The following is a 22,834-nucleotide window of genomic DNA, read 5'->3' on the forward strand; positions in this document are numbered from 1 at the left end:
AACTTCTCCTCCAGCCCTCCCAGGCTCGCAAACCTCCCCTCTATAAACAGGTCCTTCAGCTGCCGTATGCCCACCCTGTACCAGCTCTGAAATCCCCCGTCGATGTTCCCCGGGATGAATCTATGGTTCCCTCTTATTGGCGCCGCCAACAGACCTCCCATTTCCCCCCTATGTCGCCTCCACTGCCCCCATATCTTGAGGGTGGCCGCCACCACCGGGCTCGTGGTGTACCTCGTGGGGGGGAGCGGCCAAGGTGCCGTTACTAGGGCCCCCAGGCTTGTGTTGCCACAGGACGCCCTCTCCATTCGTTTCCAAGCTGCCCCCTCCCCTTCCATCATCCACTTGCGCACCATTGACACATTTGCCGCCCAGTAGTACCCCGAGAGATTGGGCAGTGCCAGCCCTCCACTGTCCCTACTCCGCTCCAAAAAGACCCTCCTCACCCTTGGGGTGCCATGCGCCCACACGTAGCTCATGATGCTACTCGTCACCTTTTTGAAGAAGGCCCTAGGGAGGAAGATGGGCAAGCACTGAAATAAAAACAAGAACCTTGGGAGGACCGTCATTTTGATTGACTGCACCCTCCCCGCCAGCGACAACGGTACCATGTCCCACCTCTTAAATTCCTCCTCCATCTGTTCCACCAGCCTGGAAAAGTTCAACTTGTGGAGGGTCCCCCAGTTCCTTGCCACCTGCACCCCTAAGTACCTAAAGCTCTTTCCTGCTCGCTTGAAGGGGAGTCTCCCAATACCCTCTCCCTGGTCCCCCGGGTGTATCACAAAAACCTCGCTTTTGCCCAAATTTAGTTTGTACCCCGAAAAGTCCCCAAACTCTGCTAATAGTTCCATTATCTCCGGCATTCCCCCTTCTGGGTCTGCCACGTACAGCAGTAGATCATCCGCATACAGCGATACTCGATGTTCCTCCCCTCCCCTAGTCAGTCCTCTCCACCCCCCTGAACCCCTCAGTGCCATCGCCAACGGTTCAATCGCCAGTGCGAAAAGTAGGGGGGATAGGGGACATCCCTGCCTGGTCCCTCGGTGGAGCCCGAAATACTCCGACCTCCTCCCGTTTGTCACTACACTCGCCGTCGGGGCCGAGTAGAGCAACTTCACCCACTTAATAAACCCTTCCCCAAACCCAAACCGTTCCAACGTCTCCCACAGGTACTCCCACTCCACCCTATCGAATGCCTTCTCCGCGTCCAGCGCTACCACTATCTCAGCCTCCCCCTCCACTGCCGGCATCATAATTACATTCAGCAGTCTCCGCACGTTCGTGTTGAGCTGCCGCCCCTTCACGAACCCCGTCTGGTCCTCATGGATTACCCCTGGCACACAATCCTCTATTCTAGCTGCCAGGATCTTTGCCAGCAACTTGGCATCCACGTTCAGAAGCGAGATAGGCCTGTAGGACCCGCACTGCACGGGGTCTTTATCCCGCTTCAATATCAGGGAGATCAGAGCCTGCGACATTGTCGGGGGCAGAACCCCCCCCTCTCGCGCCTCATTAAAGGCTCGTACCAGTACCGGTCCCACCAAGTCCACATTTTTCTTATAGAATTCCACCGGGAACCCATCTGGCCCCGGCGCCTTCCCCGCTTGCATCTGACCTATTCCCTTGACTAGCTCCTCTAGCCCTATTGGCGCCCCCAGCCCTTCTACCAGCCCCTCCTGGACCCTTGGGAACCTCAATTTGTTTAGGAAGTCCTCCATTCCCCCTCTCCTCGTCGGCGGCTCAGACCGATACAACTCCTTGTAAAAATCCCTGAAGACCCCGTTCACTTCTTGCCCCTTCTGCACTACCTTCCCGCCCCTCTCCTTCACTCCCCCAATCTCCCTAGCCGCATCTCGTTTGCGAAGCTGGTGTGCCAGCATCCTGCTCGCCTTTTCCCCATACTCATAGACCGCGCCCTGTGCCCTTCTCCACTGCGTCTCTGCCTTCCTGGTGGTCAGCAGGTCGAACTTGACCTGCAGGCTGCGCCGTTCTCCCAGCAGCCCCTCCTCTGGTGCCTCCGCATATCTCCTATCCACTTCCAATAGCTCCCCCACCAGCCTCTCCCTCTCCTGCCTCTCCTTTCTTTCTCTGTGCGCCCTTATGGAGATCAGCTCTCCCCTGATCACTGCCTTCAGGGCCTCCCAGACCATCCCCACCTGCACCTCACCCGTGTCATTCAAGTCCAGATAGCTCTCAATGCTCTTCCGGACCCTTTTACACACCTCGTCGTCCGCTAACAGCCCCACATCCAGCCGCCACAGCGGGCGCTGGTCCCGCGCCTCCCCCATTTCCACATCCACCCAATGCGGTGCATGATCAGAGATCGCAATGGCCGAGTACTCAGCTTCCCGTACCCTCGGGATCAGCCCCCTGCTCAACACGAAGAAATCGATTCTGGAGTACACTCTATGGACGTGGGAGAAAAAGGAGTACTCCCTCGCCCTCGGCCTACCAAACCTCCATGGGTCTACTCCTCCCATCTGCTCCATGTACCCCCTCAGCACTTCTGCCGCTGCCGGCCTCCTATTGGTCCTTGAGCTCGATCTGTCTAGCCCGGGGTCCAGCACTGTGTTAAAGTCCCCCCCCATGATCAAGCCCCCTGCCTCCAGTCCCGGAATGAGGCCCAATAGGCGCCTCATAAAACCCGCGTCATCCCAGTTCGGGGCATATACGTTGACCATCACCACTTTCTCCCCCTGCAGCTTACCCTTCACCATCACATACCTACCCTCCTTATCCGCCACCACCTCCTCCGCCACGAACGACACCCTCTTTCCCACCAGAATCGCCACCCCCCGGTTCTTTGCGTCCAATCCAGAGTGGAACACCTGTCCCACCCACCCCCTTCTCAGGCGAACCTGGTCCACTACCTTCAAATGGGTCTCCTGTAACATTGCTACATCAGCCTTCAGTCCCTTCAGGTGTGAGAATACCCTTGATCTCTTGACCGGCCCATTCAACCCCCTCACGTTCCAAGTGATCAGCCGGGTCGCGGGACGACCCGCCCCCTTCCCCTGCCGATTAGCCATGTCCTGTTCCCTGCTCGCCCCGGGTCGACCCTCCCCTTCTGACCCGCTCCCCATGACGATGTCCCCCTCCCCCCACCTCTCCAGTCCTCCACTTCCCGTTTCTGGTCTTTTCAGCAGCAACCCGGTGTCCCTCCCTAACCCCCCTCCCCCCCCCCCAGGCTAGGACCCCTCCTAGCCGCGATGTACCCTCCATCGTACTCCCGTAAGTCAGCTGGTTCACGCTGACCCGGCTGCTCCTGCCACACTCCGACTCCCCCCGGCTCGGGGGGGGGGGCCTCCCCCCCCTTGCCACTCCTCCCTGGCCCCGCTCCAGCGCGGGAAAGGTCGCCATTGCTAGCCACGCCCCGCACTCCTCCCCTCCCCCCTCCTCTGCCCCGCGCGCGGGAAAACAGAGGAAAGCCCGCGCTTTCGCCCTGCCACACCCCACCCCACCATCTTCAGTTCCACCCCCGTCCCCGTCCATGCCTGTAAAAGAACCCCCCCTAGGAGCCCATATCCCCGATCTGCTCTCCCCCCCGTCCCACCTCCCCAACTTAACATTATAAATAACAGATAAATAACAAATAACAATGTACTTAACAGTCGCCCTCTACCAAACAGCATAAATAACCATAAATAACCATGAATAACCACAATAACAATAACTAAGGGAAGTTGGCAAAGGGGGAAAAAACATCAGAAGAAAAACCACAGCAAGAGTTCAAAATCCAAACAAAGAATTCAGCTGAAAGTACCCGAGCGGCTACGGCCGCCAAGTATCCCCTGGGTCTAATTCGAGTCCAGTTTCTCTTCCTGTACAAAGGCCCACGCCTCCTCTGGGGACTCAAAATAGTGGTGTTGGTTCCTGTAGGTGACCCACAAGCGCGCTGGCTGCAGCATTCCGAACCTGATCCGTTTTGCATGTAGCACCGCCTTCGTCCGGTTGTACCGGGCCCGCCGCTTTGCCACCTCCGCACTCCAGTCCTGGTAGACCCTCACCGTCGAATTCTCCCACTTGCTGCTCCTTTCCCTCTTGGCCCACTCCAGCACTCTCTCACGATCGCTGAGTCGCTGGAACCGCACCAGCACCGCCCTCGGGGGCTCATTTGCTCTTGGCCTCCTAGCCATGACCCTGTAGGCCTCTTCCAGCTCCAGGGGCGAAGGGACGGCCCCTGCCCCCATCAGGGAGCTCAGCATTTCTGCTACATATCCCGGGAGGTCTGACCCCTCCAGGCCTTCTGCCAGGCCCAAGATCCTCAGGTTCTTCCGCCTCATTCGGGTATCCAGCTCCTCAAAACGGCTCTGCCATTTCAGGTGGAGTGCCTCGTGCACCTCTACCTTTCCCACGAGGACCGTGGCCTCCTCCTCCCTCACAGTCATCTCCTGTTGCAGCTCCCGAATCGACGCCTCTTGGGTCGCCTGGGCTCCCATCAGCCTGGTGGTCGTCGCATTCATTGACTCCAAGAGCTCCATTTTCAGCTCCGTAAAGAAGCGCAGGAGAGCGGCCTGCTGCTCCTCCGCCCATTTCCTCCATTCCTCGGGTGCGCCACCGGCCGCCATTTTGGTCTTCTTCCCCCGCTTTTTTTTTGGGAGCTGCTGTTGCTTTCTTTACCACCCCACTCCGGGTACCGACCATAAAGTTGGTCTGGTTCTCTTCAGGGAGCCTTCCCCCACCGGGATTTGTCCTTACAGCGCCGTTGGGGCCCTCCAATCGGCCCGAAAACACCTTTGTAGCAGGAGCAGCCAAACGTGCGACTTAGCTGGTCATAGCCGCAACCGGAAGTGAGGGCGGTCTATTCTAACAGTCTGTTGAGAAAACACCTTTCCAATAAAGCTCTTGTTTGTTTATACCTTTGTAGTCTGCAAGCCTACCCTTTAAAAATAATACCGTTCCATTCCCCAGTGTCCTATCTCGAGGACAACAATCGTATAAAAGGAGAAAAATACGAGCAGCTATGAACTTAAAATTACTTTCTCACCGGGGAACAAGCCAGGGGTGCCCCCTCTCCCCACTAATGTTCGCGTTAGCTATAGAGCTGCTGGCAACTGCTCTGAGAGCTTCAAGGGGCTGGTTCGGGGGGGTTGGAACATAGGGTCTCGCTGTACGTGGACAACCTGCTCTTACATGAAGCAGATCCAGGGGCAGGGATGGGTGAAATCATGGCGACTTTGGGGGAATTTGGCCGGTTTTCGGGATAGAAAATGAATATGTCAAAGAGCGAGATGTTTGTGGTCCAGGCAAGGGGACAGGAGGGTCAGCTGGGGGAGTAACCATTTAGGTTAGTAAGGGACAGTTTCAGGTATTTAGGGATACAAGTGGCGCGCGAATGGGGCCGGTTACACAAGTTGAACTTGTCCTGGTTGGTTGAGCAGATGAGGGGCGAGTTTCGGAGATGGGATGCGCTACCACTGTCACTGGCAGGGAAGGTGCAGACGGTTAAGATGACTGTCCTACCGAGATTTTTATTTGTATTCCAATGCCTCCCAATTTTCATCCCGCGGTCCTTTTTTAAGAGGATTAACAAAATCATTCTGGGCTTTGTCTGGGCGGGTAACTCCCCGCGAGTGAAGAAGGTGATGCTTGAGAGGAATTGGGGGGAGGGCGGGTTGCCCTGCCAAATTTCAGTAATTATTACTGGATGGCAACATTGCTATGATAAGGAAATGGGTGGTGGGGGCGGGGTCGGTTTGGGAATGGATGGAGGCAGCTTCATGTAGGGGCACCAGCTTTGGGGCGTTGATAACAGCACCTCTGTCGTTCCCGCCGGTGAGATACTCCACCAGCCACGTGATGGTGGCGGCCTTGAGGATCTGGGGTCAGTGGAGGAAATATGTTGGAGCAGTGGGAGCATCGGTTTGGTCCCCATTATGTGACAACCACCACTTTGCTCCAGGGAGCTAAGATTGTCTGGTTTCGAGTATGGCGAAGGGCGGGAATTGAGAGGATGGGGGAACTGTTCGTGGAAGGGAGCTTCCCTAGCTTGAGGGCGCTGGAGGAAAGTTTGGGTTGGCAAGAGGGAACAAATTCAGATATTTACAAGTGCAGGACTTCCTGCGCAGGCATGTATAATCCTTCCCACTCCTGCCACTAAGGGGGATTTTTGGGGTGTCGGAAGATCTGGGAGTCCAGGAGGAGAAAGAGGCAGATGTTCTGGCCTTTGCCTCCCTGGTACCCCGGAGACGGATATTATTAGCTTGGAGGGACTCAAAGCTCCCGAAGTCGGAGACTTGTTTAACTGACATGGCGAGCTTTCTCGGCCTAGAGAAGATTAAGTTCGCCTTGAGACGGTCATTGTTCGGGTCGCCCGGAGGTGGCAACCATTCATCGACTTCTTCGTCAGCGGGGGGAGAGAATTAATCGTCAGCGGGGCGGGGGGAAGATAGGGTAGCGTAGAATAGGGGGTTAAATAGGCGGGTCTTGGAGAGATGGGAGTCGGTGTTTGCACTACGTTTATTGTTCTTTGCACATTGTTTTTATACTGTTGTTTGTAATGCCAAAAATACCTCATTAAAATTGTTTGTTTAAAAAAACTACTTTCTCTTTGGTTTTTGGTTTCTTTATTCAATACAAGAATGTCATTGGAGGATAAAACAGAGTTCCGTTGATGAACTCCATTGAAGCCATTTCTTTTTGCAAGTTTGAAAATTGGGTTTCAATTACACCATGGAAATTTAGTGCTTAAATTCAAAAGGAAATGGCCTTTTTAAAAAAAGCAACTGCTTGAAATGATTGTCTTTCAGTTGTCAAATGGATACTAGTACTTTAAAGAAACAACTAAAAATCAGTTTGTAAATTTGATTCAGTATAATGTGTTTCAGGATTTTCATTGTTTTTTTTTGTTTTAAAATATCAGCATCATGAAAATTAAACACTGCAAATGGAGTTGGATGTTTTTCTGATGCAGACTTGCTGCCCTGATTTCAGGGATGTAAATAAAACCATTGTTAACAATATTAAAAATACCACTTGGGGTCTGGTGTTTCTCTTGGTTACTGTAGAAACTGGAGCAACATAAATACGAGGTGTGGATCTGCAAATGACCACCATTTCCTTTTTCAGTTTTCTAAACACCTATGTCAAGGCTACTGCAAACGGAGGTTAATGTATTTTCAAATTTCTGTTGGCAAGGGAACAAGTTCATATACTGTGAGTTGGTTAGTAACGCACAGCAGAAATAAAACTTGCAAGCGAATACAACGGAAAGAAAGCGAGTAAGGCAGTTACTCGTCTGAAATTTATTTAGTATCTATACAGTAGAGGGCTGATTTTTTTTCCCTGGGTACTTTAGGCACTAAAGAATATCTGAGATGTCCAAGGTGGGACCCTGAGCTGCAACACTTGGTTAGCCTGCCTTCTGTGCAGTACATTATCTTAGTAAAGGAGTTGAAACTAAGAATGGCCGCCCTAAGAATCAGTAAGTCTCTGACCAATTAAAGTGGCTCTTGACTCATTAATGACATGCTATTCGACTGGCCTCTGCTACAATTAATGCAACAAGCATTTGGTTTTGTCAGATTCGTCTGCTGCATCTTGAATTTAGTTCTACAATGTCTTCAGCTTATTCCCAAAGCCTCAGAAATCTGATGCCCTTCCTTCTACACCCGCCCTGTGCTTAAATGCTGAGTCCTCCTATTCCAATGCTCATTAGCACTGGAGTTATGCTGAGAACACTACTTTTGAAGTTCTGCTTTTCAATCTTTTCTAGCTCCCTAAAATCTGTTTTCAGGACATCAGCCCGCTTCCTACCTTCGCTGGTACCAATGTGGAACACAACCTCTGATGTTCACCTTTCCCCAGAATAATATTAGGCAGTTGCTCTTGGCATTCTTCACCCTGGCACTAGGGAGGCAAAGCAACATCCTGAAGTCACATCCACGGTCGCAGAAGCGCCTCTGTTCCCCGGACTAACAAATTCCCTTTCTCTGTTGCTCTTCCATTATTCGCTCCTGTACAGCTGAGTCACCCATGGTGCCCTTGCTGCACACCTGAGAAACCATCGTCCTCACCAGATGGAAAGCCGGTTAGTGAGCGAGATCAACTTTGGTCTCCTGCACTACCTGCCTGGTTCTTTTAGCCTGCTGGCAGTAACCCACTCCCTATCTATCTGCGTTCTCCTAACCTGCAGTATGACCACCTCCCTTGTACTATCCACTAGTTGTCTGCCTTGCAGATGCAACACGGTGTCTCCAGATGTTGGTCGTGTTCTGAAACTCCAAGCTGAAGCTTATATCTTTTTTGTTGGTAACTGCATGGATGACAAAAACTGGATTCTACCAACCCAATGCAAGTCCCTTTCCAACTCCGAGCAGATGTCCCCAACCCTTGCACCAGGCAGGCAACACAATTGTCTGAACGTTGGTTCTTTGCTGCAGAGAACGGTGTCAATCTCCCTCACCAAAACTAACCCTTACTACCACTACATTCTTATGTTCTCCTTCCACTTGAATGGCTTCCTGTAGGACAGTTACCTGGCTAGTTTGCACATCAACCCTGCAGCCTCCATTCTCATCCAAACAAGTTGAGAGAATCTCAAACCTGTTGAACAATTGCAGAGGCTGACACTCTTGCCCTCTGGGTCCCTTACCTGCCTCGGCTACAGTCACACCCCCTTTGTCCGTGACCACTTTACCAACCAGAAGGCAGTATCCTAAGGAGTGTGACAACCGCCTGAAACAAAGCATCCAGGTAACTCCCTCCCTGATGTGTCACCGTGTCCGCAGCTCCGTCTCCAGCTCATTAGCTCTGAGCCGAAGCTGCAAACATCTTTTTTAGCCCTCTTGAGATAAAGGTCAAAGTTACATTTCTGATTATGTTTCTTGCACTAGCTTTTATTGTTTGGTACCCCAGGCCTTGATCTCCTTCTTCGCCTCTTGTATTGAGAAAATATTCAGATTTATCTATATTATATCAAAAATGGATAATGGATGACTTCACATTTTCCAGCTTATAGTCCTGTTTTTTTCCTGTCCATTCACTGGCTGGGCTTTCCCACCTAATTGCTAGGCAATTTAAGAGTGAACTAGGCCAGAGAAGGATGGCAGATTTCTTTAGTGTACCGGATGGGATTTTGCGACAGTCAACAATGGGCGTGGTTGGACTTTTAATTGATTCAAATTTCACCATCTGCCATGGTGGGATTTGATCCCCAGAGCATTACCCTGGATCTTTGGATTACCAGTCCAGTGACAATACCACTACACTATTGCCTCCCACTTGCAATCTCACAAGCAACCATCTTTCATGGGGTCCCATTTCCCTTTACCACTCACCTGACATATTTATAAAGAAATCTTTACTATTGATTCGGCCAGCCTTCACAACTACTTTTCATTCCCTTTTGTATCTTATTACTTTCGTTATATCCTTTTCATTCATTTATATCATTTTCCCAGACATCTGGATGTTCACAATTCCTTCCATTTGTGAAAACGTTTTCTTGTCGCTTGATCCATGACTTAACTCATTTGTTGTCCATACACAACTGTCCAAATCAGCTTTGTCTCTTCGGGATATGTTTAATTTTTCACATAGTTTCATCATGGACTACAATGCAGATGTTAGACACATTGGGCAGATTATTTATTGATTAGGAGGCAAGAGCATTAATAGAGAAGTTCCTAAAAGAATGTTGCCACAATTGGAACCAGGAGATTGGTTTGTTTCAGTGTGTTCTGAGAACAGCAGTCCAGTTTAATATTTGGGTTGCCATCTGTGTGACTGATTTAACTATTGGCCCCAGCAAGATGATGAGCAATTATCATTGCTTGTATTACTTAAAAGCAGTTCATGAAGTACATGAAGCGCCTATACTTCCTCAGGAAACTGAGGAAATTTGGCATGTCCACATTGACTCTTACCAATTTTTATAGAGGCACCATAGAAAGCATCCTATCGGCTGCATCACAGCCTGGTATGGCAACTGCTCGGCCCAAGACCGTAAGAAATTACAGAGAGTCGTGAACACAGCCCAGTCCATCAAGCGAACCCGTCCCTCATCCATTGACTCTGTCTACACCTCCTGCTGCCTTGGGAAACTGGGCAGCATAATCAAAGACCCCTCCCACCCAGATTATTCTCTCTTCTAACCTCTTGTATCGGGCAAGAGATACAAAAGTCTGAGAACACGCACCAACAGATTCAAAACCAGCTTCTCCCCCACTGTTAACAGACTCCTTAATGACCCCCTTATGGACTGAACTGATGTCTTCACACATCTTCTCTACTGAGTAGTACTACACTCCGTATGCTTCACTTGATGTCTGTGTCTATGTATTTACATTGTCTATCGATCGTATACCCTGTGTTTTTTCATGTATGGAACGATCTGTCAGGACTGTACACAGAACAATACTTTTCACTGTAACTCGGTAATGTGACAAATCCAAATCCAATTCAGACCTTCCTAGGGAAAAAGATTAATGAAAACAGTCATAAAATGCTTATTACTTAGCATTCTAACTTTAACTCAGCACAGATTCTTAATTTTAACAGGACTGCAAATAAAGAAACGAACTGCAATGAAATAAAACCTCATTTTTTTTTACTATTAAAGTAACAGATCACATAGGCATTGCAAACAAAGATGCATATAGGTCAGCGTTCCAAATGTACTAAACATTTGGAAATTAAGGTCCAATTCAATTTAAATATTAAATGTTTTTAGTTGTGGAACATCTCCACTTGAATGGGCAATTTTGCAATGCTGCCTGCTTGAAGTAGAATTGAGAACTCTTAATGTTTTCTTCAGATGTGTCTTAACTTCAGCCACTTTTTGCCTACCAAACCAGGAACCACATGATCTGGGAGAGATCGCCAATTTATTTAGTGTTTCCGGATTACTAGGACTTGGATCGAGGATATTTACCCTATCACACTGGTTTCTTTTTTTTTAACAGATTTTATCTGAGACTTGGGTATAAATAAAATCAAAAGACCTTGTGATAACTTGCTACATTAACCATATGAAATCAGCTAACAACACTTTTGTTGTTAAAAATAAAGAATCGGGTACAGAATGCGATCAAAAACCAGGCAAAATACAAAGTGCAGGGACAAATTGAAAAAGAATATAAGAAAACCAGAGAGAAAGTATGAGAAAAGATTAGCAGGTAAGGTCAAAAGGGAACCCTAAATTCTATAATTAAAATATTAAAAGCATAAGGATAGTTAAAAGAATGATGAAGCCATTAGGGACAGAAAGGAAATAATCTTGTGGAGACAGGATCATAATGAAATGAAAAAATGAAATGAAAATCGCTTATTGTCACGAGTAGGCTTCAATGAAGTTACTGTGAAAAGCCCCTAGTCGCCACATTCCGGCGCCTGTCCGAGGAGGCTGGTACAGGAATCGAACCGTGCTGCTGGCCTGCTTGGTCTGCTTTAAAAGCCAGTGATTTAGCCCAGTGAGCTAAACGTACCTTTGTAAAATAATTTATTTTGTGGGATGTGGACGTCACTGACAAGGCCAGCATTATTGTCCATCCTTCGTTGCCTTTCCAAAATTGGTGATGAGCTGCATTCTTGAACGGCTGTAGTCCTTGGGTAGTAGGTACACCCACTGTGCTGTTAAGGAGAGAATTCCAGGATTTTGACCCAGCAAGTGAAGAAACAGCGATATAATTCATTTCCAAGTCGGGATGTGAGTGACTTGAAGGGGGAACCTCCAACTGGTGGTGTTCCCAGATATCTGCTACTCTTGTCTTTCTAGATGGTAGTGGTTGTGGGTTTGGAAGGTGCTGCCAAAGAAACCTTGGTGAATTCCTACAGTGCATCTTGCACACAGCTGCCACTGTGTGTCGGTGGTGGAGGGTTTGAATGTTTGTGGAAGGAGGAGCAACCAAGTGGGCTGCTTTGTCCTGGATGATGTTGAGGTTTTTGAGTGTTGTTGGAGCTGCACTCATCCAGGTTATTGAACATTATCGGTTCCCTCAACACCTGCCACAGTCCAGTCAATAGCTATGCCGTTTAGGATTCGGCCAACCTGGTCTTCCCTAAAAGCTGCTGGCATTGCAACTTGATTAGTCTGGTTTCCTGATCAGTTTTCTAAGAGGTCAGCTCCTATTTGGATTTTCTCTCTCAGAAATCAAAGTAATCTGGCAAGTTTTATTATTTTCCTGTTAACAGCAATTAATTGTCACATATCCCACAACAAAAGTTTTCATCTTTTATCTTTTGCTTGACACAAAAATTGGCTTCAGGATTCTTGTCGGACATTGCAAGTCACATGTATATCCCAAAATTGACACTGCTGAGCTGACCGAAAAATAGATACATGGGAGATCCGGATCTGCATGAACTTCATTGAGTACATGGTACAGAAAATAGGCCAATTCAGCAAAATTGATCTATGCTGTTATTTATGCGCTACACTAGCCTCCTCCCACCTCCTTCATTTAACCCTATCTGCTGCATATCCTTCCATACCTTTTCCCCCTGTTCCTATCGTATTTTATGATGTACATGCTCCTCTCAACTACTGCTTCTTGTTGTTTGCTCCATGATCTTTGAATATAGACATTTCTCCTGAATTCCCCATTAGACTGACTATCTCACATGTGCCCATTCCCCACAAGTGCAAATATTTTATTCTATATCTACCCTGTTAAATCCTTTCATTACCTTGGGTCCCTTTCAGGAGATCCTTCACTCCTTTCTATAGAAAAAAGCGTCAGCCTGTTCCGCCTTTCAAGATAAATTTATTTTCTCCATTCTCATATCCCATAGAACCATGGAATTCCTACAGTGCAGAAAGGGGCTATTCGGCCCTTCGAGTCTGCACCAACCCTCTGTCAGAGCAATCCCCCACCATATCCCCGTAACCTCATCTAACCTGCGCATCCTTGGAATCTGAAGGGCAATTTAACATGGCCAATCTACCTAACCTGCACTTCCTTGGACTGTGGGAGGAAACCGGAGCACCCGGAGAAAACCCTCACAGACACAGGGAGAAGTGCAAACTCCACACAGTCACCCAAGGCTGGAATTGAACCCGGGTGAAGCTTTTTACACCAACACAATGCCTCTGTATTCTTTTATAACATGAGTCACAGTGTTCCAAATGTAGCCTAACCAAGGTTTACCCTTTGTTGAACATTAGCTCTCATTATAAAATTATTTTAATTAATAAAACTTCCCCTAACTGAGGAAACAAATGAAGAATGAGCAATAGTAACCAAAACATTTTTGGAGGTATGATTTGGAGAAAATGTTGAACATCAATGTTATGGTGTGATAGTTGAATGGGACTGACGATGCCAACTATGGAATTCTCTGTATAGAGAATACCTCTGTGTTCTGATATTGAAACGAAGGTTCTGGCAGGTCATGTTAGAGAGGGAAATAGGTGGTAATGGTGATAGATGGGATATGAGATTTAAAGCTCATTAGGGACAATGGCAACATTTAGTGCAGATTTACATGGTAATGGTTTGTATTTTAAAAACTCTCTCCTATTTCTCGTAGTGCTAGGAAGGTGTCCATCATGAAATAGCTTCAACAGGAAAAAGAAATGTCATATCTTGCAAAGTGACTGCTAGGTACTTGCATTGCGGGAAGCAAATACTAAATGGTAGTTCACGTCCATAGCTCCATCTCATCAATCCTATCCATCTGTTGTCTTCATTGAGAGGGTCATAATGTAGGAATGATTCAGTACTTCATTCAGTTTGGTTTATTGTTCAGGCTCGGTTTCTTTTTAAAAATTTAGAATACCCAATTATTTTTTCCAATTAACTGGCAACTCAGCGTTGCTAATCCACCTATTTTGCTCATCTTTGGGTTGTGGGGTGAGGCCCACGCAGACACGGGGAGATTGTGCAAACTCCACATGGATAGTGACCCCAGGCCGGGATCGAACCCGGTCCTTGGCGCCGTGAGGCAGCGCTGCGCCACCGTACCACCCATTTCAGGCCCTGTTTCTTTTTTTTTAAACAAACAATTTTATTGAGGTATTTTTCGGCATTGTAAACAGTTACAGACATCAACAAAAAGAAAGCAAAAAAGGCAAAAATGTGCAAACATCCACGTACAATGAATACTTCAATCGTACCATACTGCACAAGCCCGCTCCTCTCCCATCGGCACTACCCGCCAATTTATCCCTCCTACTCTACTCTACTCTAAACCCCCCCCCCCCCCCCCCCCCCCACCCCTCTGAATCGTACCATACTGCACAAGCCCGCTCCTCTCCCATCGGCACTACCCGCCAATTTATCCCTCCTACTCTACTCTACTCTAACCCCCCCCCCAACCCCTCTGATGCTCACTCTCCCGCAAAGAAGTCAATGAATGGTTGCCACCTTCGGGCGAACCCCTGCAGGCCCTGTTTCTTGACTCACGCTGGCCACTGCTGCTTTTTTTAAAACGCTAAACCTAATTGGATATGCTCATGTCTGAATCAGAGATTGACTGAGACCCTTTAGAGTTAGATCACTAAATGGTTTCAGTCTGTTCTTTCAGATGCTGACCCTAAGCATGAAGAAGTTATGCCATAATGTTAGGCTATAGAAGCCAGGAACTGATGACAAAACATCACGTTAAAGAATAACGTAAAACATTTTTCAGAAGTCTATATTTGATTTTGTTTTTCCCCTGAAGGCCATCATCTGCATTGTGGTGAGAGTTTCAATGTATAATGTACAAATTTGATACCTGTAATTTTACACTATTTTAAAATAAGGTTAATTTTAGATGCCTAATTTTGCCTTTAATAATTCATACTTCTTTTACAGAATGACGGGAGCTATTCATTAGACTTTATGTCCTATTTAAATATGGATGATATTTTCGAGGCATCTCCCACACTGCAACCCCAAGTTGGAACTACTTCCAGAGCAAACAATCAAGCTATACGTAAAATGGATCAATTAATGAAGCTGACTCGTGACAGAAAGAAATGTATAAGCAATAGTGTTAAACAAAACAATTTTCCCCCCAAATTAACGCATGAAGATGAGGAATGCTCTCTTTTTAACAAAGGTAAAATTAAAAGGACAAAAGTTCAGCGTTCCCCCTCTTGTCCTGAAACTGCAAAGACCAAAGAAGCACACAAGCCTCCAGATTGTGTTTCCAGGAATCGTCAAGATCAAGAAGCTGCATTTACTCCTAAGGACCATTCAACAAAACCAGGTGAACAGATCCATCAACCAGAGAGAGAAATTGAAATGGACATAAATAATGATTTACAGGAAGTGACTTGGTTTAGTGGGTCAGACATGAGGGAAAGTCCCATGAAACTCGATTTAAATGTAAATTCTGCTGCAAGCGAATCAGCAAACGCTAAATGCAAAAGTGCTGACACGAGGGAGAAAGAACATAGAGACTTGCACCACTGTGAGACAATAGCTGATTACCCGGCAAGGAAATTAATAGCTGAAACGCAAGATCTGTTTTTCAAATTCCACAAATCAAGCAGTGCCAATTTGGGTTACAATAGTCGAAGTAATGAAACATCAACTAATTGTATCGATCTGTCTAAACTATTTTATCTGCCAGACTCTCTCTCAATTCGGGGGCATAGTCCACAGCTCAAATTCTCAAATACAAATCCAGGAGGTACCTGGCATTCTTACGCACCAGAGGTTGAACATCCCAATTCTGATTCACAAGTTCCCACCAGTGTGAAAATGGTTTTGGAAAGAGTAACCTCCTTTCTTGCGTCATCTCCCCCTTCATTAGACATGTTTCCATTTTGCGAGGAAGCAAATTCTGAAGAAAATAGAAGGCAAACTAATATTTTGAAAATCCCACCAGAAAACGTCTTGATACACGACCATGGAGACAATCAATTCTTTGGTGGTTCACCACCCATTAATATTCAACCAACAGATTTAGCGACTGGCCAAGAGCCTGAGGATTTGAGTGATCATGTTTATGCAGGCTCCAGTCCTTCCTGGGATGATTTATTTGATAGTAATATTGAAGAAAACGTGGACAAAGATTATGAAGCTCAATCATGTGTAAACCAAGAAGAACTACTTGGCCCTTTGCGCCAGCATCATAATTCGACTGATACAAACAGAAGCAGAAGTAATAAAACTCTCAAGGATTTTACAAGTGATGCGCCATCTGTACATGAGAAGAGCTTGCCTTTGTTTGAAGACGAACCATCACTTGATGGCTCTTCAACTCTTTGTGCTCCTGGCTACAAAAGTTGCGCAACCATACAGGACGTCCCTGAACTTGTGAGACATTCTACTGTGTTGAATGAATCCTGTCAAAATACTCAAGCAGTTGCTTGCAAAAGTTTGAAAAATGGAGAAACTGAACATGACATTATTTGCAGCCCACTTTTGCGTAAATCATTTCACAAACAAATGTGTTGTGAAAATTCATATATTGACCAGCATAGACCTGTTGTTGATGACAGCAACATGCACAATAGCTCAGATGAACTATTTGCCGTTAACTTTGATCTGGGCTTTTCATTTGAAGACTTAGATGAAAATAGTGATGCGTTAATAACCAATGACGTTAACAACAAAACCACTGAATTCTCTGAACGTCCCATAGGCAAGTCACCATCTAACAACACAGAAATAACAACGGCGGAACTAGATGAATGCATTTCTCCGATTAGGGAAAACTGCACCAACAAGGTTACTTCAAAATTATTTGAAGCAGGAACAGAAGCATTGAGAGACTGCTCAACCCCAGAGTCTGGGAAGAATGTATCTTTAAAAACAAGCAAAGCAGAAACTTTGCATCATAATGAAAAACATTTGACAACACAAGACCTTGCTTTGTTTTCGCCAATTTGCCAGTCTGATCTTTATGCCTCCTCTGCCTTTCCTCCAGCTTTGGGATCCTTTGCAACACCACAAGAAAGAAGTTCCTCCCTTAAACTCTGTCGTAGGACTTCTATTAACACACTATTTAAAAATGATATGGCGATTTCTCAGAATCCTGCACTAAGCAATGTTACAGAAGATTTGGTTAAAAAAGGAGCCTTGTCTGAATCAACAGCTTCTCCTAACACTTCTGGGAACATTCTGAGCTGTAGTACTAGTGAAAAACATGGAAAGAAGTCTCTGATATGTAACAAACGGAATATTTTTCGCCGAATTCTTGATTCACCTATAAATGGTAAGATACTTAATTTTAATATTTGAGCATAAGTATGTTCTAAGATTCTAAAATTGCTATTGGATATTGCCCAGATTTATAAATTCTGTTGGTGTGTTGAGCCATTTCCTTACTGTTTAAGCCTTTTCCATTCCTCTTTCGATTGTCAGGTTAGTTTCTGATTCTCGATTTGGGCTGCAATTACATTATAAATGTAGCATTGGTGCCAACGTAAACCACTTTGCACTGCCTACAGAGTTGTGGCAAAATTTACCCTTAATGATTTACCATTTGACCTCCGTGCTACTGGGTTACTGAGGGTAACAGCAGTCAGAGTACCTGCTCCAGGCTCACCACCTCATGGCATGTCGGTATATTTATATATTATATCATTAGGTGCTGCATGTAGTTTGCAGACAGGATCAGGTTCAACAATGATTCGAACCTCTGCCTGCCAAAGTTACAAATGAATAGTTGCCACTTTGATAAGGTACCGAAAGGGGACTTGCGGCTCGGAAACCATACCCCACGAGTAGCAAGACAGGTTTGAAATCTTGTAATTCATTGTGGAGAAATTTTTAATTTTGTGGCTTCTTTTAATATATTTTAATATGAAGTGATTGAATTTCTATTAATAACCATATTCGTCCATTGATAAAAATCATTTCTATTTGTACCATCTGCTGTAATGCTTCAAATAATAAGGTAAAGTGGTCCTATTTAATGGGTGTAAGACCTTGTCTTCCCACTCACTGCAGCAGCATGTACTGTAAACAAAAGTACAGAAAGGTTAAAATATTAATAAAATTCCTCTATGAGCTACTGCAATATGTACTGAATGCTGGGTTTGCAACTGTGTGATGTTACGTTTCACTTGGAGTCTGAGTTGCTGTGGCAACATGCACTTTCACATTTCATACCGCCTGCCAGTCCTGGGATGGTGGGATTTAAACCCGGGACTTCTGGCTGAGAGGCACGGACACTACCCACTGTGCCACGAGGCCACTTTCGCATCTGTGCTGGAATCATTAAATTCAATGTTAGGGCACTGTAGTGGAACCCAAAGTTGTAGCTTTAGCTGAAGGTTTTATATTTAACTGAATGAGAACTTCACAAAAATAGCTGAAACCTGTCTAAACTTAGTTGTTCATCACACCAAACCGAGCGTTTTAATACAAACAGGTTGCAGAAATTCATTGCTGAATGGTGTAAAGATGTACCCCGTGTGTTAAATTGCAGTTTATTTTGAAGGCCACATTTTTATTGTGTGCATTCAAATGGCTGCGCTGTTTTGTGTGCTGGTTTAAAAATGCTGTCTAGAATTTTTTTTAATGATTTTTTATTCGTTCTTGGGATGTGGGCATTTGTTGCCCATCCCTGCGGGTATTTAAGAGTCATTGCTATGCATCTTGAGTCCAGAGGAAAAACCCCGACGAGACACGCTGGACACGGCATTCTATTGCAATTTGGTTAGATCGCGCCCTTTGTATATGCAGATAAAGCTAGGGATAGACTGTGGTTTCTAAAATAACAAAGCTTTAAAATGAAATAGCCCAAATTTTCTCATACCGGTGGTTATCCAGTAGTGCACGCTGCCAGGATAAACAACGTCCGTTCCATTGGACTTAATTTAAAGACAAGCATGGATGTAGCAGTAACGTTCTGGGAAATAATGCAGGAGGAGCCACAGTTTTATGGAATTTACACTGAAGCTATTGATTTTGGAAGATTGAGAGAAATGGTAAACCAAGCATAGATGTTTTTTCTTCTTCGGGGGGAACCTGTGTTCATCTCGTTCATCTTGGTAGTAGAGGTTGTGCACTTGGAAGGTATTGTTCAAGGAGCCTTGGTGGGTTGGAACACTGTGGCTTTTATAGAACCATAGAATTCCGACAGTGCAGAAGGAGGCCAGTCGGCCCATCTAGTTTGAACCAACCCTCTGAAAGAGCACCCTACCTAGGCCCATTCCCCCATATTAGATTAGGTATATAAATTAGATTAATATACTGTATATTAGATTAATATAAACTGCTGTGCCGAGAGGATGGAGGGAATGTATGTTTAAGGTGGTGGAAGGGGTGCAGATCACTGTTGGTAACTGTTTGGTAAGCAGGGCATAGGCAAAACTCAGCCTTAAAATAATAAAGGCATAGTGCTGTGCCTTTTTTCAGCTGTTTAGTATGGTATACTATTTATTATGGTATACCATTTATTCACACACTGCCGTCACAGCTTTCAGACTTTTAGAGATGAGTCTAACAAAATTTCTTGAAATTCATGTGCTGCTTATTGCAAATATACTTTCAGAATACACAGAACTAAATGAGTATAAAGACTAAATTCATGCAGTTGGACATTGAGTGCTGCTGAGGCATCCAAAACAACATAACTGTTGCTTTTTAAAAAATTGGTTCATGGGACGTGGGCTTCGCAGGCTGTGCCAGCATTTATTGTCCATCCCTAATGGCCCATGAGGGGCAGTTAAGAGTCAATCACATTGCTGTGTGTGCGGAGTCACATGTAGGTCAGACCAGATAAGGATGGCAGATTTCCTTGCCTATAGGATATTAGTGAACCAGATGGATTTTTACGACAATCGACAATGGTTTCATGGTCATCGCTAGACTTTTTAAATTCCAGATTTTTATTGAATTTAAATTTCACCATCTGCTGTGGTGGGATTTGAATCTACATCCCCGCAGTACGTCTCTGGATTACTAGTCCAGTGACAATACCACTATGCCTCCCCTTGTAATATTTCTGTTCCTCAAGTTTTTATCGTTGGGTTGACACTTAACTCATTTTGTCACCAAAATTTCCAATTGTTATTGTTAAATCACTTTGTTGAACTGTATTTCGTGAAAATTCGGCTTTTTTCTTTTCTGTCTTTGCCATGTTCCTGTGCTTTGCAGTGAGAAATTCTGATGTACAGCACCCCCTTCTGGAATTTTGCTTCACAATCCAGTCATTGTTATACATCCTGTATAGTCAAATACCACCTGATCTATCTGGGGTTCAAAATACTCGCTTCTTGAAAGTATATATTTCTATGTTAATAATAAGAATCTTTATTATAGTCACAAGTAGGCTTACATTAACACTGCAATGAAGTTACTGTGAAAATCCCCTAGTTGCCACACTCCGGAGCCTGATCGAGTACACTGAGGGAGAATTCAGAATGCTCAAATTACCTAACAGCGTGTCTTTCGGGACTTGTGGGAGGAAACTGGAGCACCCGGAGGAAACCCACGCAGACACAGGTAGAACATAGAACATAGAACAGTACAGCACAGAACAGGCCCTTCGGCCCTCGATGTTGTGCCGAGCAATGATCACCCTACTCAAACCCACGTATCCACCCTAAAATGTGCAGACTCCACACAGACAGTGACCCAAGCCAGGAATCGAACTTAGGACCCTGGCTCTGTGAAGCAGCTGTGCTACCACGCCACCTAATAACATTCTTAACATTCTTCAATTACTGCCAGCGCTAGTGTTCAAAGTAATCAATGATTCTACATACTTGATCCATCCACAAATAATGATTAACTGAACCCAAGAATTGTTTCCAACATCACCTTGTTTTGGAACTGAGAAATTTCTTTATTTTACCCATTCTGAGTCAGTATGTAGCAGTATGATGGTTATTGGTACCAAAATGCCATTTCTTGTTCAATTGGATTAAGTTCAGTGCCCCTTCTGAATCTGGCTGTTATAGTGAGATTCAGTATATGGAATTATATGAAATGTTTACAGTTTTTGTATTCATGCCAGCTCTCTGCTAGAGCATCTCAACTAATCCCTGCCTTTCCCGATCATTCCTGCAAATTTTTCCTTCAGTAATTATCCAATTCATTTTTGAAAGTTACAATTGAATCTGTCTTCACAATACACTGAGGCAGTGCATTCCAGACCCAAACCACACTGCGTAATAAATGCTACTCCCAATGTTGCCCCTGCTTCTTTTGTCATTCAACTTTAAAACAATGTCCTCTAGTTTTTGACCTTTCTGCTAATGGGAACAATTTAATCCTACATACTCTGATCATGTCCCTCATGATTTTGAACACCTCTATCAACTCTCCTAACCTTCACTTTCAGGAAAACGGATGCAGTTTTGCCAGTGAATCTCAGGAACTGAAATTACCCACCCCTCGAACCATTCTTATAAATCTTTTCTGCACCCTCTTTGACGTCTTCACGTCTGTCATAAAGTGCAGTGCTCAGCATGGACACATACTCCAATTGAGGTCAAACCAGTGTTTTATAAATATTCCAAATAACGTATGTACTCTTGTGAAGGATTTAGGTTATTCCGGACCTGATAATACTTTATTAATAACCTATGCTCTAGGTTAACCCACCAAAAGAGGGAAATCCGTTTCTCTGCAAAGACTCAAAATAGATCCCAGGAAGGGAGAATGCTTTTCTGGGTCTCAGACAGTTAAACAGGATCTCGGTTACTTTTTATGGGAATAGTTCAGATACGTCACTCATAACTAAATTGTTACCTCTGTCGTCGTGGGTCCTAGTCATTTAAGACTCCTAAATGAGTGTCTAGGATTTTAAACTTTGAGAGTAAGTCAACACAGTATAATTTTAATCAAAGTATTTTTATTGTAAAATACTCCCAATAGATACATACGGAATTGCAGAGTTAAAAATATAAATTGATTAACAGTCTTTAGTTATCTGTTAATAATATAAAAACCCGTTAACAGTCCTTTGTTATCTGTTAATAGTATAAAACCCGTTAACTGTCCTTTGTTATCTGCTAACACATTAAGTTCTCTTGAGAGAATGTGATATCTAAAACATGGAAAATCCTAAAGTATCTCCTATCAATTTCTGATACATTTCTGAGAAACTTAACAGAAGCATACTTACAAAACCATGATGGTCTTTTTTTGACGAGGCAAGCTTGAAGAACAGAGCTTTGACCCACACTCCCACAGGGGAGTGAGAAGGTACCTCTCTGCCAAAATGCCCCTCTATTTATACATAAAATCTCCTCATCGGTCAAGGACTGTCACTGTTGTCTTATCTCTTATTGTTGGTTATTTGCCTATATCCAAATGGCTAATTTGATGTATTATCATCAATATATGTTTTAATGATCTTAGTGTCTGTGTGAATGTCAGGTGTCAAGATATATTGGCAAAGAGGGATTCGTATGGAGATCTGTCTCTTTTCAATGTTGCCATGTTTCTTAGACATATAGATTGTCAAATAGACACTTCTTTGAGGGTGTTATTCCAAATGTCAAGAGTTATATAGTTAATGAAGGATTTGTGTATTATTTATCTGAAGAATTTCCTATCCTCATGGTTTGAATAATTATAGGGGCAGGGGAGTGATCTAAAGAATTTACGGTGTGTCAAAGCAAGGTTTTCCTTATCCTGTATTTGTTTGGAATGTATTAATAATCCTTGAAGTCAGCTAGGAGTTTCTCCCAGTAAATGGTGACTTCTGGATGACCTTTAGCTGAAGTGGTTTTATTCCACTTTGAATTAAAATACTGGTTGTATTAATTTCTGTTGCCTTATTTCAAACCGAATTCTGCGGCGAACGTGATATCACACTCTTGGACTCTAGTTACAAAGCCCAGGATTCCATGCAGGACCAGGGAGAGAAATCATAGGGTCTGATTCTTCTGTTCCCTTATTCCCAACCTTAACCCTCAACAGGTTCTGTTGAGCACCTTAGCGATGTGCCTCGAGTCCTGCAGAATAGAATAGTGCAGCACAGGAGCCCATTCAGCCCATCA

The 22,834-nt window shown here is 44.9% G+C and overlaps 1 protein-coding gene across 4 annotated transcripts in view; it reads left to right on the forward strand.

Moving 5' to 3' along the window:
- The window catches only part of fancm (FA complementation group M), a 174,282-nt gene that overhangs the window by 125,532 nt on the left and 25,916 nt on the right, over positions 1-22,834 (forward strand). For 3 of the 4 annotated variants that reach the window (XM_038776320.1, XM_038776322.1, XM_038776321.1), the window contains one exon: positions 14,736-17,088. In XM_038776320.1, the coding sequence (XP_038632248.1) occupies positions 14,736-17,088 (2,353 nt within the window). Of the gene's footprint in view, positions 1-7,294; positions 7,421-14,735; positions 17,089-22,834 lie in introns of those variants that run through there. The other variant, XR_005457892.1, reaches the window with a different exon arrangement.

This window comes from Scyliorhinus canicula, chromosome 2 (assembly GCF_902713615.1).
Source record: "Scyliorhinus canicula chromosome 2, sScyCan1.1, whole genome shotgun sequence".
NCBI classification, from domain to species: Eukaryota; Metazoa; Chordata; class Chondrichthyes; order Carcharhiniformes; family Scyliorhinidae; genus Scyliorhinus; species Scyliorhinus canicula.